The sequence below is a fragment of the Trachinotus anak genome, unplaced genomic scaffold (genome assembly GCF_046630095.1).
Source record: "Trachinotus anak isolate AG129_WGS33_773 ecotype Australia unplaced genomic scaffold, CSIRO_AGI_Tana_v1 ptg000013l, whole genome shotgun sequence".
Classification (NCBI taxonomy): Eukaryota; Metazoa; Chordata; class Actinopteri; order Carangiformes; family Carangidae; genus Trachinotus; species Trachinotus anak.
The window spans coordinates 23,010,583-23,030,096 of NW_027273864.1; the positions used below are offsets into that span (position 1 = coordinate 23,010,583).

Below are 19,514 nucleotides of genomic sequence, written 5' to 3' on the forward strand. Positions count from 1 at the left end.
ACAAGAGGATCCGTGCAACAGGAGGGATGGGTGTGGATCTCACCAGTTTGCTCCTCTGGAAAAAAACAAAACAAACAACAACAAAAAACAAACATAAAAATCTATGTCTTGACACAGAAAAACATTAATATTGATAGGCCTATATACTTTTTATATTTATATATATTATATAATATATTATATATATATTTTACTTTTTATAGACTGATGATCAGTGGTGGGAATAAGCTAAATACATTTGCTTGGGTACTGTACCTTGTTCCTCTACTCCACTACGTGTGTTACCAGCTTTGTTTTGGTTTACTTTACAAATAAAGATTTGAATAACAAAGCTCTATGAGCATCTTGTAAAATATAATGCATCACCATAAACTAAAGGTCACATCCTCTGATACAGGTGTTTTTCAGTTATTGTGGGTGATAATGGTGCTTCCTGTGTCACAGGCATCTATATTTTTTTTAATAAATTGATTTATTTTATCAAAGATAACTGCCACACATAGCTGCATATGAATAGTAATTCTGCATTGATGATCTTATGTTATCTTGTCAGTCTTTGCTGTGTCAAACTGTAATTGTCAGTGAAACCATAAAGAAAATGTAGTAGAATATTTGAATAACGAACCAGGCAAAACTGAATGCGTGTTTGGGTGAACAGTACAGTACTACATTCAATTACTGCTTACATGTTTATGCTTCTATAATAATAATTCAACTGCTGTAATACACAATGATATAATGAAAGTAATATTCAATTACTTTTACATTAGTGCAATTTTGAATGGAAGACTTTAATTTGTAGTAGCACATTTTACTTAATGATGTCACTTTAATTAAAGTATCTCAGTACTTCTTCCACTGATGTCAGGATTATTCAAGATGTTTACATGATGAATGTAAGTGCTTGTAAATTCCTTTAACCCTAATGTATCTGTTTGAGGTCCAAGAGACCATGGGTTCCTTAACAGCTCAAAAAATATACTAAAGATTTTTTCATCAGTCAGAGACTTCATGATTTTCATGATTTAGACATTTAGTATTAAACAGTGACAAAATAAAGCCAATATCAGTCAGTGACACAAGAGTGTAAATAAACACATTCAAAGCAAATGGGAAAAATCTGATTTATTTCTAAACTGGTACATATTATCCCTCTACCTCACATTTTGGTAGCTCAAAGTCTAGGGAACACCATCTTTCTAAACAAAAAGGTATGGATAGAAACATAAAAATAAAACTTCTGATACTGCTTACAACCAAAGTTATATTTAAAAATATATGGATAATCTAAATAACAACATGACATAACAAAAATGATACAAAAGAGGTATATGGTACATTTAAGGGCATACAATGTTCTTTGCCACTTGTATAAGGATCAAATTTAGTGCATTTGAAAAAAAACCTCTGGAGTCCCTCTCGGCTCTTAATAAGGCATATGTGTGAAGTTTATCACATCTTACTATACCAACACATTTATGGAGAACAATTTATTTTTTCCTTTGAGGGTTAAACAAAGAAAATGTAGCAAAATGAAAGAATTCATCCAAATGTTGCTTCCTATTTTCTTTTTTTAGGGGTATAAGTATAACCCTCTGTTCTCCTCACTGTGATGACAAAAAATAAAACAAATCATCTGTGAGCACATTCAATAAAAAGATATCACAAATCAACAAGCTACCCAAGAGCATGTGCAACATTCTTCAAGTGCCTCGGGTGTTGCCTTTCATTCATCATCACTCAAACAGAGGAAACACGGACTCAACTGATTCTGTTTGGGTCCAGTGCTGTAAGGGTCCATTCCTCTGTTTTTATGTCCTCCATGCTTCTTTAACGTACATACATGAATCAGTTTTTTTTTTTTTGTTTTATTGTTTATCTTTTATGTTTTTAATTTTTTTTTAAGCAGATTTCCATCCTCATGCCACAGCTGCATCTCTTTGGTTTCCTCACATTCTCTACTGAAATCCCTTTTGCAAGTTATGATTGTTGTTTTTTTTTTTTTTTTTTACAAAAGAGACTCATATTTAGATCATGACATGAAAATGAACAATCTGTTCAAAGGTTTGAGTCGCGGTCCAGCCTTGAACATAAACAGGGAACAAAAATACTACAAGGGTTTTAATTCTCACTGGCAACGGTCACAAACAGCAGGTCTGAGACACAGATTGTGACTTCTCTTATAATGTCACTGAAAATCTTTTGTTACATGACTGAGACCTAAGGAGATGGGCTCCTGGGTTAGGCTGAAGTGAAGCAGCTGGGGCGGGGCCTGATCTAGTGGTTGATGAAGGTGCCGCTCAGACCCGAGTCTTCCCGATGACAAAGGTTCAGTTCGGTTCCGCTCACTTTTGTTTTATTCGTCACATGTAGGTTAACACAATCAACGGTACAATGAAATGTGTCGGATGAGAAAACAGGTCAGCTCAGCAAAGGTGTGTTGTTTATCTCCCACTGCCCCGTCGGTCCAGGGTTGAGGGAGCTTGGAGGGACTGTGGGATGGACCCTGAAGAGTCAGCTCTGTCATAGCGGGCGCTACAACACCCCGTCATGTCTCTGACTCATGCCCTGCCAGCGGGACGACAAATACTGTTATGTCATCGCCTGAGCCCAGTTTTTCATTGGGTAGCCGCCAACCACGCTCTTTCAGCACTCCTCGAGACCTCATCAGCAGGTCCTGGGCGGCCAGTGTATACCTGTGCAGCACACAAAAACAGTCATTACTGTCATAACACTGACACACGCTATAATTGAAGACAAATACACATACAAAACAATGATACATATTTAATCAAGTAAGTATATCACAAAAATGCGTCCTGGTTAGGTCATTAAATAACTGATTTCCAGTGGTGGAAGAAACACTCAGATCCTTTATTTAAGCAAAAGTACCAATATTAGAATATCTCTTTAGTGCGACGGCTGACAATACATAAACACCTGAAACTTGACACGGGCCCCAATTAGATGCTGCTTTGTTGTCACAAGTCAAAAAGGTATCATTGTATTTTATAAGCTCGTCGTATGTTTTTTTCATGTAAAATCTCAGGCTGAAAAGTAATTAGTAAATAAAACTGTAAAATAATAGCAGTGGAACAAAAAGCTGCAATAATTTCCTCTGAAGTATAGTGATGTAGGAGTATAAAGCAGCATAAAATGGAAATACTGAAGTTCAAGTACCTCAAAACTGTACTTAGTCACAGTACCTGTGGTAAGTGTTCCACCATTGTTGAGGGTGGAAAGTAATTGGGGCTAACACTGTACCTTAAGCATTATATAACATTTAATAAATAGTTTATAACAGACTAGTTGTAAGGAGATAAGACATAAGACAAAGACAAGGTCTTTTGATGTGTTCATTGAGGTATCTGGCAAAAACTGAACTCCTACTGTTAAGCATCCATAACTGGATGCTGGTCTATAAACTAATAATGAACGACAATATAGCACATCATACAAATAAACTTTATGGCAGACAGTTGTATTGGTTTCCACTAGATTGTATAGGTGTAATGAACCTAATAAAGTGGCCACTTGTCTTCATAGGTGAAGTTATAGTTGGAAAAAAATCTTCTTATATCTGCTTATAACTACATTGTTATGTGTTATAACCAAATGATTTTATATTAATTAGTAGCTGTTTATAGATGATTAAACATGCTAGAAGCTGAATTTTGCCGGAGACCTAATTATTTGTCACTACCTAATGGACAAACTGAGTACAACAGTACACCACTAATGTTACAGTGGATTTACAAAACTGCAGCTTTCATGTAATTTTCCTGAACAGGTTCACACAGCACATGACACAGTATATAACGAGAACTAAAGCCTAATGTAAAGGATTATTTGGCAGACTGCATACCTCATGGGATCAGAGGGGTCACAGCAGGATAAGTAGGCTGACACAGCATCTGCCACTTCCCTGTCCGTTGTTACGTCCCACAGTCCGTCTGTGCCCATGACCAGGACGTCGTCTGGGCCGTGTTTGTTTTCATCCAGGTTATAAACTTTCACCTGTGATTGACAAACACATTTTTTTGTTTTTTAATTCATCATGCCGTTACAAAATTTAAAACTACATTGCATAGAAAAGGCAGTCAACATTTTCTATATATGTGGGAGATTAGCAGATGTAAACTGCCGTGCCAGGGACCTGCATTTGCTGTAGTAAAGCTGCTCATGTTCACTCTCATTTTTTGTACATTAAGCTAAACTACTTGTTATATAAGCTTGACACAGCCAGAAAAACTAAATTCAAAAAAATAAAGACTCGACAATAATCCTGTAACGCTGAGCTCAAACAGAAAATGCAAACAAAAATCTAACAAGAGAAGCAGAAGGCATTTTCAACAAACATCAGACGCACTGTGATGAATGTCAAGACACCGAAAAAGGTTGTGTGCACTTCTAACCTTTCTTGAAAAAGGTTAGTGTGACAACATCTATAACAACCACCCACACATTTAATTAAAGGTAGAGAATTTAAGAACCTTAATAAACTGAAGAATTTATCCAATGGGGACTCCATTGTGATTGTTGTACAGACAAATTGCAGAATAATCTCTAAACTCAACTGAGTCATTAAGATGACAATTCTCCATATGTCAGAGTAAAATGGGATATATAATATATATAATATAATATAATATCACTACAAAGTTAATAATTACAAATCTTTTCCATTTAATAGTGTTTTACTTGTTTTTAGCCAAAGTCCAAGATGAATGATGAGAATTTATTTGAAAAACAGAATCTTACTACATTTTAAGGTCCACATTTAAGATACAAAATTGATCGTCTTGGACATGGAGGTTACCAATCTTGCACAATTGTGTTAGGAGATGTTTTGTTATTCTTCACAGATGATTCTTTTCGGCTTCTTTTCTAATGGATTCAAGTCAGGAAACATTCTTCATTCAATGACATAGTTTTCACTTTTCTCTTCTTTACAAACTCTCGTGTTATTTTTCAGTGTGTTTGGGATCAGTGAAATTCCTCTCCTGCGAAACCTCTTGAGATCCACCTTGCATTTGTGTGCTATCTATAAATGTCATCTCCCCCAAACCTTTAGCACTCATGCAGCCCCATATCAGCACAATCTCCCCCACATGTCAGCACTAAGAACCCACTCGGGTAGTCCTGGCCAGGTCCACAAACTTGCTCAACCCCATCTGAGCCATGCAAATTTATTTGGTGTTTCATCTGAAAAAATAGAGGGTGCTGCCAATATTCATCAGGCTTCTTTTCATGTTTTTGGCAGAGTTTTGTGAGCAATGTTTTTCTTCTTGGATGCAGTCTGTTGAGGTTGACATCAGGCGATGACCTTTGCTGATCAGTCACTAAAACAACCAATGTGCACAGATAACACTTATGCCAAGTAAAAAGCTCTTACCCATCTGTTTGTCAATGCAAGGTTGTGTAAATAGTGAATTGTGTGTGGCGTCATTTTTCAAGGACGGCCACTGGACATTCTGTTATTGGTGGTATAGCTCTTCCTTCAGCTCCACACCACTGCTGCAACTGTGTTTCGGCTTATTTCAGTAGCCTCCTGATGCTGTTGTACCCTCTCCCATCTTTGTGATCTCACAATCTCACAATCTGGTTCTTAAACCCAAACAAGCCAAAATTGAGAAAGCTGTTGTGTTCACAGGTTATTTTATAACCTTGTTCATGCAATTATTTGGAAATCACAGGTCTGATCATTTTTGTTGCAGTGGTCACAGGTAAACTGACTTATTTCCCTGAGGTTGTACTTTCAACATACTTCATTACTGACATTTTAGTAGACACACAGGGTCAATTTTAACTTAACTCAGTTTTGTTGTACACTGCAAATCTTGAAATATCATCAAGGAGTTTGGTTAGAAGAGTTCATCAAGTCCATGTTTCTTCATCACACCTCACGTTAAAAATAAACTTTGCACTCAGCAGCAGTGTTATGAGATTGTGTGACATGAATGCTAATCATTTCCACATCTTCTGGTTGTGTGAACAGATTGATATATATTTGGAGAATATAGTGTAATTGTAGATATTTTTGGTTATGAGATTCCTCAGGACAGACAGACATATGCCTGCAAAAACACAATAACTAAAAAGGGGCATCCAACAAATCCTCCCAGACTTAAACAATGGATAGACATATGAAAAATTTAAGAAACTGACACCTTCACTGAAGACAACAAGGACACAAAGCTGTCTGTTCCGTCCCTCTTCTGTGAAATACATTTGAATTGTTAAAAATAAAAAGTGAAACAAGTGACGTGTGAAGAAAAGCAGAACTAGAGTGGATAAATCTGTTTCCTTGTGCCAAATTTGAGCTTGTAAAAAAGCACAGAAAAGAGCAATGCAAAACTTTCATTTTGAGCAACAGGCAAGAAAGTTAAGCCTGACAGCTTTTTAAATGTATCCCATTGGCTCTGAGGCGGCAAAAGCGACAAAGCTGATGTGACTCCTCAAGCAGCGCTGACAACCAGAGCTGCTCCTCAGACTCACCTCAGGAACGCATGAGAGGAAGGGCTTGATGTAAATGTTGGAGTTGTACACCTTCAGGTCATGATCTCCCAGCCCACGGGTCACTCCGATTGTCGCCATGACACGAGCCTGTGGATAAAAACACAAAGGTACACGGATCGACACCACACACAGACAGACACACACACACACACACACACACACACACACACACACACACACACAATAATGTAGGTTATTGTTCCGGGATATGCTTCAGTTCTAGGAAAATCCATTTGTCAGGGATTAATAAGTTAAGACCATGTTCTCTCAGACAATAATGAAAGTATTGAACGCGTCTCCTTTCTACCCAGACAGGCAATGCAGACTTTAGCAAACAAGTTGAAGATGTTAAAAATTCTTTGAAATTATAACTTTAAATTAAAATAATCTGCATCTCTGTTTCTTACCTTTTTGCCCTCTCCGTATATCAGCGGGAATTTCAGATCATCTTCAACGATTGTCTTATAAGCCCTACAACAAAGCAACAAGCAGATTTATGTCACTGATACATGACTGGAATAAAGCTTTCATCAATCAATAGGAAATTAATCAAGAATCATTTTTTTTAAACAAAAATGCAAAAAAGCTGACTGGTTCCAGCTCCTCAAATATGAATATTTGCTGATTTTTACATCATTATAGACTGAACACTTTGGGGTATGAACAGTTGGTCAGAACAAAAACAAGTAATCTAAATAGTCAGTGTTAAATTCTCAGAAAATGTATAATTTTTTTGTTATCTAAATGTATATTTGAACTGAGTAAATTTTGAACTGAACAGTTTGAATATTTTGATGAATTCCTACTAAACACTGCACAACCAAGCTGTTCTAAATTCTCAGTCCAGAGTAAAGTGTCCATGAAATGTTTTTAAATGTCAAAAATGTGATTAAAAAGGATCTCCAGGTTTACCAGCCGGTCATGGTGTGGTCTCTGTAGAGCATCTTTTTGCCCAGCTCACTGTGCTGGATCCTACGAGGGAACTCAATGTGAGTGAACTCATTACCCAGAAGCTCTGGCCTCAGGAAGCCCTGGGGTGGACACACACAAATGGAGCAGGCCACATTATACTACAGACTAAAAAGCTTTAGTTAAGCCTAAATATCTGTCACGACTCAGTAGTTTTTCCTACAACAAGAAAAGCTCTAAGAGTGCATGTGTTATAGAAAGCCTGCAGTGCTGTGTGCTGTATACTGAAAGGCCCAAAAAAGCTCCCTGTTTTAGCAGCAAACATCATCCACCCACTCTGTGAGTCAGAACTACAACCTGCCACTAAAAATCGATGAACGTCAATTTATTTTAGTGTTGTGCAGGATTTCCTCCTTCTTCTACAGGTTCCTCAACTCAACTTTACTGTCAGTAAAACCTCACAGTTTATATTTCCGCTCTTTCTTTTTACAGCTTGATATGCACTCACAAGATTAAACAAATCTCCTTGGACAGACAACTGTGCTATTAATCTATGTGTCCGTTGGTAGAAACAAAATTTTCTTTGACATTTGTAACATAAAAGATAAAGAATACCAGATACTGTAGCCGCTGCCTCTCTGACTCAGGTGTGAATTCATTAGTCATGGGAATAACTTCATTATTTCGTATGATTATGGCCCTGCAGAGAGAAAAAGGGAGGGGACAGAACCACATTCACCTTTATTTAAGTTTTACACAAACAGCTCTGATGAGTAGGTTGGTGAGTAAGTGTTGGTGGAGGAGTTACATGATGCTGCAATGTGCATAATGAACCCCAGGGGGCACAAGGAGCTACTTAGTGGCAAAAGATTAGAGATAAGGCTCCATATTGTACAGTGAGGAGCTAAAGAGGATATTAAACACTATTACATACCATTTTTCTGTTTCACTCACCTGCTATCTCCAGCATTGGCTACGTAGAGCTTCCCCATTAAATGAATGGCAGCTAAGGCACAACACCCACCAGAGATGGCATAGGACGCTTTTTCCTTTTCAATTAGGTCATCCTGAAGTAAAGCGAGCAAAATCAAAGTAAAAGCTGATTATCTTCTCAATACATATTCATATTCAAAACGAAACGGCAGAGAGGAACAAGGAGGTTTTGAAAAGCACATTACATAGACTGTGGGTTATTATCAGTATCATCCACACTAGGAAGTGAGGTTGCAAGAGACATCCATTTCACCTGAGACCAAGCAGATTTGGCCGGTTCGCTATAGTTTAATCCCCAGGTTTGGATACGTATCCACCCCCAGAAATAACTAGAATGGCACCCAGTGGAGCGCATACCTCTGCCAAGGCCAACCAATCCTACACACTTCTGTCACATCCAGATTATTATCTGGATCTGCACCAAACTGTACAGAGACATAGATCTCAACACCATAGATATATCTGAATTTTATACAGCAAGATCCAAACATTAATTCCTCACAAACTGAGGAAAATGTTGAGTCTCCAACCACACCAGCAGCTCTGGTGCCTTATGTGTCAGTCTGCCCCATATATATGGATGTATATCTCTAGATAATTAAAATTCTTGACCATCTGGTGGCAAGAAAGACAAAGTCAGGGGATTGCTAAGATCAGTAGGAGTCATCCTCTGGACACCATGACTGTCTGTACTAAGTTTTATGGCAATTCATCCAATAGTTATTAAGATATTTAAATCTGGACTAAAGCCAATGAACCAATCTACCAATCGACCAACTGACTGACAAACTGACATTGTCCAAACCATTAGCATGGCCACAAAGCAATCATTCTCCTGTCAGCATTTGATGAACTTTGGTACATCTTATAAAAGACCGGCTATGACAGTGAGAGCAGGGTTTAAGGTCTCTCACAGCTAGTTCTTAAGCCTAAAGTTTTTCTGGGAGGTTAAAATCCTCAGTAATTCTGCTGTTCGAAGACACAAATGAGCAAAAATGCTTGAAATATGCAAAGTACTGTTTCCTTGTTTTTAAACACGCTTTGTTAATTATCATCTGCTCACCATCTGTTTGAAGGCGGTCTCTATGACTCCCATCACCAGACTCTCCAAACTGACAACCTTCTCCATGTGAAAGCGCACTGCGGAGTCATTGACAGCATCTGGATCCTCTGTTTCTTGTGCAGCTCCTTTCTTCGTCTCGGCCTGGTACGGGCTGCCGTTCTTGGCCAAGCAGATAGGAGGTGCACTCGTGGGATTCTCTAGCAGGTGGCAGATTTCTCCAAGACGGTCTCTGATGAGGCGGTGAAGAAGTTTGGAGGACATGATGGCAGCTCCAGAGCCTGCATGTCCATCAAACACCCCCCAGAAGTGGAGAGGAATTCCTGTGCCATCCTCCAAAGTTACATGGACATAAAAATGTATTAAATAAAGGAAGCATCTGTAGTAAAATATGAAGTAACTGAATAATAGTAATGCCTATGGTTAAGGGTGTGGTTTAAAAATCTCCCATGAGATTACAACTCTGAGCAGAAGGCACAGATTTGCGAGGGTTTACAGGCTCTGGGTCTGCAGCTGGTAACATTTTAATGCTAAGCAATATGTTTCTTCCATTTCAGGTCTTACTGAATCACAGCAGCAGATTATAACATTATGGGGTAAGCTGCCAAGATAAAAAAAATTTATCGTGAACTTTTGCTTTTCATGATCTATATGGTACAAAACAATTCAAAACAATATAGAACAGCAGTGTTTCAGTAGGAGCCACACAAGAGATGAAAACACTGCTGGTGTCCTCATCCACGGGCTGTTGCAGCTCGACTACGATGCAGTGGGAGAGGGAGAGAGGTGTTGCCACCTTTGTGCTTGCAGGCATGTTTACAAGCTGAGTTGGCCTGACTGACGAACTAACAGATGAACAGGCACAAGACATCTGCTTACCCTTCTGATGCTAGACTTAAGTGGGGGAGGGGTGCAACAAGGGATGATGTAATTCATTTACACCAAATGGAAGACAGATATGTGTGGGGGAGAGAGTGTGTGCAGGTGGAGCTAAAACAGAAGTATTGACCTGAAGAGTAAATGTATTCAGAAAGATTGTAGAAATACAATTTGGCCTGAGCTTTATCGAACCACTCAGTTTTTTATAAAACTCTCTCTCTCTCTCTCTCCCTCTCTCTCTCTCTCTCCCTCTGTGTGTGTGTGCGTGTGTGTGTATGTGTGTGTTCTATATAAGAAAATGAATCACATAACAAAGTTACTGCACTTTGATAAAGAGAAGGGAAAAACCTAATGCTCAACCAGATCTGTGATCTTTAAACCTGGAATAAGAGGTAACAGACACACTGACATGTTACCACCTTTTAAATTGATATGACAAGCAATTGTCTATTTACCCATCCGACAGATATGAGGCAATGTTAGCACTAATTTGAAGTAATGTTACTGACCACCTGATGAATTTAAGTCCCATAATCACCCTCTTTTAGCTCTGCTTTTGGTCTCATCCATCTCCTAAGAAAATTATCAGGCTCTTCAGCTGCTCAATGCTCCACTGTGTTCATTCAGGTAGTCACTTTATCTCTCTGATATTTGGTCCAGAGCACAGTGGGTTTTTACAGCTTTTTCACTGAAAGCAGCTGCCTTCTGTGGCTGTAATGTCACTATGAGTGACCCCTTTCACAGGCAGGCAGCCATGTGATCCACTGATTGTAGCAGCTTTAAAAATGTAATCATTGTGACAAAACTTGGCAGTATTAAGTGATCTCAAAATTTCAGCTGCATACAGGACACAAGCTGGAGGCAAAATTCTAAATTGAAGTTGTAATATTTGGTCTTTTTGTGTCCTTTTGGGAGCTGAGATCTCTACAAAACTGAGGAGCTTACTTGGAGCTTTGTTTTTGATGCTTGGCTTTGTGATGACAAGCTGGGGGGTATATACCAGAGACTTCTAAATGATGGTGTAGACAGTGAAAAATTAGTCCTAGTCCCACAGGGATTGGAGGGGAATTAGAAGTAACAAGGTAAATCCATCAATACCAAATAGGATATGATAACACAACTGTTGGGTATCAGATAACTACAATGCATTCATAGATAGTGTGAGGAGGTTTCACTGCACAGCTGCTTAGACTACAGTGTGTTTCAGCTGCACAAGAATTTTACCCTTCAGGGATGTTAACCTCAGATTGATGTTAGATTCAAAAATGTTATCACTGATTATTTACTGGAGCTATCAGCCATCAACCTGACATTTCAGCCCTCAGTCCGGAGTCGCGTGTTGATGTTCGAGTCTGCCCTTCACTCACCCCGTTGTCCTCCAGCAGAGTGGAGTTTCGCTGTTTGCCGCTCGGCTTCTTCACAAACAGTTTCTCACAAGAGGCCTGGTCCTCGTTCAGCATGCTCTTCCCTGCATTGATCACCCTGTTGGAGAAAGAGGCGAGTAGGAAAGGTGAGCCTGGAGTCAGGTGATTTATAGTATATGCTCTCATTCCTCTAACCACACGAAAACAAAACAGCAGCCATAAAGATGGAGAGGAAAGTGGGGCAGGATGCAGTCATGTCCCAGAGGGAACTTGCAGGCAGAATTAAGTGTTTTTGTTATGAGCTGATTCTTGTGGAGGATAATGGCTTTAGAGTAATGCACTGTTTCATACTCGAGCAGCATCATCTATCTTGTGTATGCTGCAGCAGGGTTCACTGGGGGTGCCGATGAGGAACAGTGATACAAGGAGTGGTGATATAAAATAATAATATTAAAACAGTAAAAAAAAAAAAAAAAATTTAAAAATCATCCAGTTACACCCAGAAATCTGTAGGTAGAGTCCACTATTTAGTTTTTGCACATTCTGGTTTTTCCTATAATTCAAGGCAGCCATTGGTTTTCATTTCATATTCCCTCTGACAATCAATTATCAGATTCTTGAAACTGCGTGGAGTTGTAGCGTAACCCTTCATGGATTAAAGTGACGGATTACATCACTATATGGTGCAGACTTTTTTAGATCATTCTGCATATTAAACCTCTATTAATTGATTATTTGGCCACTTAGGAGCACTGGAAAAAACAACACAACAATGATGAATTGTCACCTGCAAACAGCTACTTATTAACACATCCATCAGAGGCAACGCACCATTAGCATTCATTTGGAGTTGTGCCTCTGGCCAAGCGGAGATTTTAAGTGCAATATTCACTCTAACTTCAGCTTTGTTTTGCTCTCCACCCACCCATCCCATGAGGGCAATATCTGGCTCTTTAGCAGCAAAATGCTGCGCTAGGCGCTAACTCTCTGTGCTGTTTGGTGCTGCCTGAAACATTAGGAAAATAACATACATACAAATTATATAAGCACAGAATGTTTTCCAAAAAATGGTTAGCAGTGCTGCAAAGAATATGCAATTTGTACTAAGTGGGTTACAGCATACAAACATACACTGGTATGGTCCTTTAAGATGCCACATGAGACAGGCTTGGACAAGCTGCAGTTTGGACCTCATGCTGGAATATTACATAACATTTTCAGTTTTAATTATAGATAAATGCCACATTAGTTGGGTAATACGGCATAATACCTATTGCACAATTCCAGTAAGTTCCAGTCAACTATTGTCATTAAGATTCCCGCTGAAACTTCTGCAGAGAAGGGATTAGTAATTTATCAGCTGCTGCTCGGATCACGAGAGGAAGGGAAAAAGAATAAGAGACCAAAACAGAAAGGGAGCCTGGCAGTGCAAGACATAGAGAGCAAACTGTACAGTCAAACAAAAGAGATGAGAAAAAACCAGGGTAAAAATCTCATCAAAAATAAGACCTTTGACCTCTCACTCTCCAAATAGTTCAGCTGATTATAATCACTAAAGAAAATGGTTACTTTGATAACTGATATCACAGAGCGCCGATTATGAGGCACAAAATGCAACTGCTGCCCAAATCTGGATTATAAAAAGCCCTTTCACTTTCTAATCAGTTGAAAGCAGTGGGCAGGCACCACAGTGTCCTGCACTGCGCTCCCTGCATTATGACTAATGACAGGGAAGAATTTAAAGTCGCCTGATTGTTGTCTACTTTCTGCCAAAGCCAGGACATTTTCAGATATCTGGATGCAGAGAAGCAACTCTCCATCTATATTGGAGTATAATCACAGTAAAGCCACAGTGTTCTGCCAGCCCTCTTTTTGGCTGACTTCTGCATATTGCTTGGTTTACTGTAGCTTCACTTTTACTTAACCAAGTCTTTGGCCCTTTTGTTGAGTTCATGTGCTATCTGTGAACGGCTGGCTGCTGGCAGAGAATTGCATTGAAGCTATGAGGTTTATATAAAAGCTGGCAACAAATACAGAGCACTGAATATGATTTTTATTTTCTGCTATTGGGTGCATCTGTTCTGTAAGCCACTGGAGGCCTGCAGCATGTTAGGCTAGCAACACAGCAAATAAAATATCTAATTCAAAGTATTATCTCATAATGTTACTCTTGTTAAGATGATTTCACATTGCTTTTTTTCAGATAAACATGTTTCATAAAAGTAATAAAGAGTTATACTAGTGGGAATCCCTAGCTTGTTCAGCCTTGTTAATATACTTTAAAAATGAGGAATTCCTGATGACTTAAACTGAAACAAACAAAAAACTGAAAAACATTTTTACACTTGTTTTGAGGAGAGACTAGTTTGAATATGAAACTAAGTCCTCTTTCTGCATTTTTGCACTGTATTAAACTTTCACCACACTAAAGAGGCAGCTCTTATTCTGTGTTTTGAAAGCAGTCACATGTGCTCAATGAGCTATAATGGAACTTAATGTCGGCTGCGTGGGAGGATGTGATTCTAAACCAGGAGCTCGAGCCTACCTATAATGTGACTTGACTCCCTCACATATCTGCGTTTCAGTCATATGTTTGCACAACTTGTGACTGAAAACTACATCGGTCATGTTTTGTGAGACATTGTTTCTCTGTTTCAACCCTGCCACTGTAGATTATGCAAGGAAAGTTCAAAAGGAGAAGTTGAGAGTTCCAGTGAATTTTCTCATTGCGGCTGCAGGACCTTTTAACGTCATACATCTCATGAAAATGTCTGTCCGTGCAAGTCTGGTGTTATTAAACGTCATTCTCTCAGGGAAAAAGGTGCATTGTCTACACAAACTTGGAGTTTACGTTTCAATGCACTACATGTCTCATCATATCCTGCTACTGAGGAATGGCTGTTTTAGTGAAGTGAAAGCAGTTCTGTGGTTCAGCCAGTGGCTGATCAGTGGTGCATCCACTGAGAGGAAACCCCTCTAAAACAATCCTTTCAGATGTTGAGTTGTTGATAACTTTTGAATCCATATTTGAATTTTCTGAGGCATGGATCTACTTCATGATCCTTGTTCATGTTGCTTTTGTCATACCTGCTGGTCAATACAGAGTTCCAAATGAAAACCATGAACCTGTTTCAGCAGTCTGGCCTGTTCTGGGTGTGTATCTTATTCCTCTGCTCATAATATAAACACATTTCAGAGTGTAACAGTGGACTGTTTGAGGGGAGTCTTACAAATTAAACATGACAAAGATAAACCCCTGGTTGCTGCTGTGTGAAACTACCTCAGGTTGGAAGTTGGCAGAAACAAACACTGTAGGCCCCTGTAAACAAAGTCTATTCTAAAAGTAAAGCCTTCATTTCTAGTATGAGGAATTGGTCTAGTCGTATTCTGAATTCCTTTTCAGGGAGAGGAAGTCACTTATCGTGGTGTAAGGTACATGGTGCAATGAGAACTGATAGGTCGAAAACAAATCAGTAGTAGGACAATAGCAGGTACAGTGATGACTTAAGTGTTGTTTGGGGCATAACTCAGGTAGTGTGATTAAAACATGCTGCAACTTGTAAACTGTGTCAGTTTAGGATCTGGACACAGAACAGTGTCAATTACAGCATGTGACCTTTGAGAGTTTAAAGGACGGGGTGATGTGAATAAAATCCACTTAGATAATTACCTTCACTGCAGTCAAATGCATGGTAATTAAACACCGAATGGGGAACATATCAGGGTCATTTCTGGGATGTTGAACTGTAGCTATCTCACGTCTACATCTCAAAATGTTTTTGATCATCTGCCTTTCCTACTTACATCACTTCCATCTTTTTCAGTAAGTGTCTCACCTGAACATTCATACTGAACATTCGTTGTAAAGCGAATGAGGAAGTCTCATGAGATTTTATATGATGTTAACATTTGATAAAACCTAAACAACACAATCATGTCTCCCTATTTTTCAAAGGTCTCTCGACCTGTTCATTCTCTTCATGGAGGGCTTTGAACGCTCCTCTTTTGTTGTGCTCTCCTGACATCTGTTTAGTCCTGTATTATTAATAACATCACATGAAGTTATTACATCATACAACAATGTATAATACATGATGCCATAGACTGCATATATACAGCAGTAGTTATTCAGATTCAGATAGGAATATTAATTTCTTAGTCTTTGCTTCCTCACACTCTACCTCATGTTTGGTGCACGGGCCTGGAAGTGTGCCTCCGTATCAGAAGGTATTAAATAGCCATTTGACAAAAGCACTCTGAGTGGCTTACTGCAAGCGCACTGAGGGTGTTTATGGTGACACAAAGTTGTACATCAGCATCAATGAGGCTCATTATCTTCAGCATCCTGAACCTGTGTGGTGCCAAAGCCACAGACCGATTTCAGGCTCACAAATCAAACCCACGTTTGAAATCAGACCTCACGTAAGCATGCCTGTAGGTGATGCCGGGCCGAGACAACCCAACAACAATGACCATGATTCCTCATTCTCACAAGAACAACAGACAGACACGAATTAAGCGATATCTAAACAGTCGTGAAGCCATTCACCCTCTGTACCAGACATTAGCCAGATGGAGCCAATGGATGCTCCAATAGATCAACTTTGCTTTGTGGAGATTATAATTTCAACTAGACTGATTTTAAATTATGGATTATCCATGTTTTGAACAGCCTACACACATCACAGATCATTCAACAGCTTTTAACAGCCTTAAAAGGCTGCATCAGAGCCTTATCAGCTGAGTCAATAAAAAACGAATCACTCCCAAACAGACACTGCCGTACATTCACCCACGTGTACAACCTTCAACTTCAGGGCTGCAATTCCGAGTGCGGGCAGAGTTTTCAGTGCACTGTATAAAACTGCTGTTTTCAGTCACATTTATTTGGGTGTTTTGTATTCTCAGGGCGCTAATATTAAATGTGATAACTGAACACAGATGGGTGTGGACTATTTGGATTTTTGAATGAGCGCTAACAGCTGATGCATGACCAGATTACGTGGTGGTGTAAACAGCGCTGCTAATGCTGCGATTATAGTTTCAGTGACTGACATCAAAGTGATTTGCTGCAGAATCCAGATAACAGCACTGATGACGGTGCACATTCCCACACAATAACCAAAGCATCACAGCATCCTCATGTGACCTTTCTCATTCAGTCTTCTGAGACAGTTGTCGTCACAAATCTCGTCCCTGTCCCTTTTGAGACTCTCTGCATGAGTCAGCCTGTTCTTCTGTCTGCATACAGGCAGGCAGGGGTGGTATAGCCCACATAATACTGTATGAACGAAGCCCTTCAGTCCTTCCCGACTCCCCCCTGTGGGAGAGTGGAATGTCTGAAAATGTTTTTCCTCAGCGGGAATCGCCTGAGCAGCACATTCTGGCCAGCAGTGTGAATGAATTGATGCTGCATTGTTTCTACCTGTGAGAGTACTGCAGGTGCCACAAGTGGAGTGTGAAAGCAGTTGCAGCAAAACCAAGGACAGAAGGAGTGGGGTTCTGCACTACTGCTCACAAAAAGTGGATTGGCCAGTGCTTTGCGTGGCCACAAAAGCAGGTTTATGAAAGACAAAGACGAAATCCCCTAAAGATCAAAGAGAGTGCCGGGAAAAGACAAACAACCAGCTGAGCACAGAGATAAAGGAATTGAGGCAGCATTGAGATTCTTTACCAAAATGGATGTAAGATAACAGAAAGGCTTGTTAGTGTCAGGAGGAGGTAGACATTTCCTGCTTTCATTTTTGTATGGCCTTTCATCTCCTGTATCAGCCTTTGAACTGAATTGAGGGGGAGTCTGTCTTCAAAGATCTCTGAACACAAATATCACAGTGTCATGACGGGGAGCGTTTTGTCTAATTAACGCCGCTGCTCAAATGCACATCATTTACAGGACTGTGGCAGAAACTACAATAGCAAAAAAGCCATTTCGGCCATCATCTGGCTGCTGCAGCGCACACGGAGCTGCTGAGGCTGCAGCAGCACAGACCTGACACTCATCAGGACAATGACAAAACCGTGATATCAAGCAAACGTGAATGATTTTCGCCGGGGAGCGCTTTGACCCACTCACTCTGCGTATCCCGTCCCCCAGGGAAGCCTGCTGCCTCTCTTTAACGTGAGGACCGGCCGTGATGCGTGGTCGGTGGAGTACTGCAGGAGCTCCGGGGTGAGGTCCAAGAAATCCGGCCGACCGTAAGGGAAGCGCGGCGGCAGGCTGTCCGGTCCGCAGGTCTGGCCCCCACCTGGGTGATGGTTGTGGTGGTGGTGGTGTCCGTGCGGCATCATCCCTCCCACCAGAGTGGTCATGGCGTTTTTAACTTTGCTGATCATCATCGACAACGACACTCGGCCAAAGACAGATCCGGACGGGAAATTAAACGCGATGCGAGATTACATTAGAGAGAGAGAGAGAGAGAGAGAGAGAGAGGGGGGGAGAGGGAGAGAGAGAGAGAGAAAACCACAACAACACTCAGCCAGTGACGAGGATCATTTCAGGAAGCGTTTTTTTTTTTTTCTCCTTGCTGGCCCCATGTGACAGCTTTCAGACGCGATGTTTTCCTCATGCAAACGGAATAAAAACCCTCTCTGGCTGCGTGTAGGCTGTAATCCAGCAGGAGGCTGTAGCTCCGAGAAGGCAGGGCTTCTCAGAGATGTGCTGCCAGCGCCAAACACTGCGCACATATATAAAGACATATGTATATAGACCGGCTGCTTTAGTCACAAGGATTGACAGACCTGTTTGTGCTAGTCTGCCAATACATTTGGGAGGACACCATGATGTGTGGATTTATGACCATTCACATAGTCAGCCACAGGGTGGGCTACAATAAGGGACATTTAATAATCACTATAACACACTCAATCCCAAAGCCTTCCACACATTTAGTTGCTGCTCACTTTAGGTTAATAAATCATTTACAAATGCCTTATTGATCAGTTGTAAGGCATTCATTACAACAACTTTTTCTAAATCTTTTTAAATTGTCAATTTAATACTGAAGGGTAATAAATGTCTCCATCTTCTAATAAACAATCACGTCTATGGTTATAAATGTTATTAAGTCATGTATAGTAACAGTAACAGTGCATTTATATTTTTCTCAAACACTATAGTGGTGTACAATTTTTTAAGACATTTTAAGTGGAACTGCCGTGATATATTTGGTATATCTACATAGAGATTGTGATAAAGCATTTGTTGATTCCACGAAATTTCAGTGTGAGGTGTCACACTGTGACAAGCGTTGTCACTTCCTTTAACATTTTACTTCACAACATTTATTTAACAGCCATAGTCGAGACCCAAAATGATGTCATCAGTATGATGCAGTGCTTGTTCAAATTGGCATAGATGTAGCTATATGGGATAGATCAGCTCCATCCCTAACATTACTAACTGAAAGCCAAAGTTAATCAGTGATTGGTGATTAAATGGTCATGTAATTGAGTTAAAAGCCTTTTTTTTTTTTTTTTTTTTTTTTTTTTTTACAGCAATCGATCAAGTCTTTAATCATTCATTTTAAGAGACAGATGCTCTGAAAACACTTCTCTACAAGGTCAAAGGTCAAAAGGCCCACTGGATTCTGTAACTGAGTAAACACTTGTCTGGGAATTTTTTCACAACCTGGCAACAAAAAAGGAGTTCAGGTTACATCTGATCTGTGAAGCATTAGTAAATAATTCATGAACAATTAATACAACTCTTAATTACATATTATAAACTTTTTTAAAGGTGGCCTTTATAGACTGGTAATGAAAGATCTCCTGAAGACCTAAGAAAACTATAG

At 39.7% G+C, this 19,514-nt stretch overlaps 1 protein-coding gene across 1 annotated transcript; it reads right to left on the reverse strand.

Moving 5' to 3' along the window:
* Nucleotides 1-1,986: 1,986 nt before the first annotated feature.
* On the reverse strand, nt 1,987-18,347 carry ppm1j (protein phosphatase, Mg2+/Mn2+ dependent, 1J). Its single transcript, XM_071494226.1, has 10 exons — nt 17,798-18,347; nt 11,728-11,842; nt 9,485-9,814; nt 8,383-8,495; nt 8,044-8,128; nt 7,432-7,550; nt 6,927-6,990; nt 6,499-6,606; nt 3,866-4,017; nt 1,987-2,696 (listed from the first exon to the last, which is right to left on the reverse strand). The coding sequence occupies exons 1-10, from the start codon at nt 18,058-18,060 to the stop codon at nt 2,549-2,551; spliced, it is 1,497 nt and encodes a 498-aa protein (XP_071350327.1). The 5' UTR covers nt 18,061-18,347; the 3' UTR covers nt 1,987-2,548.
* Between the last annotated feature and the right edge of the window lie 1,167 nt (nt 18,348-19,514).

Excerpts from the sequence above, each read along its gene's own strand:
- ppm1j (XM_071494226.1), bottom strand. The coding sequence starts at position 18,060 with ATGATGATCAGCAAAGTTAAAAACGCCATGACCACTCTGGTGGGAGGG. Across the intron at positions 4,018-6,498 it reads TCCTCTCATGCGTTCCTGAG|GTGAAAGTTTATAACCTGGA; the intron begins GTGAGTCTGAGG and ends TGTCAATCACAG. Across the intron at positions 2,697-3,865 it reads GACCCCTCTGATCCCATGAG|GTATACACTGGCCGCCCAGG; the intron begins GTATGCAGTCTG and ends TGTGCTGCACAG.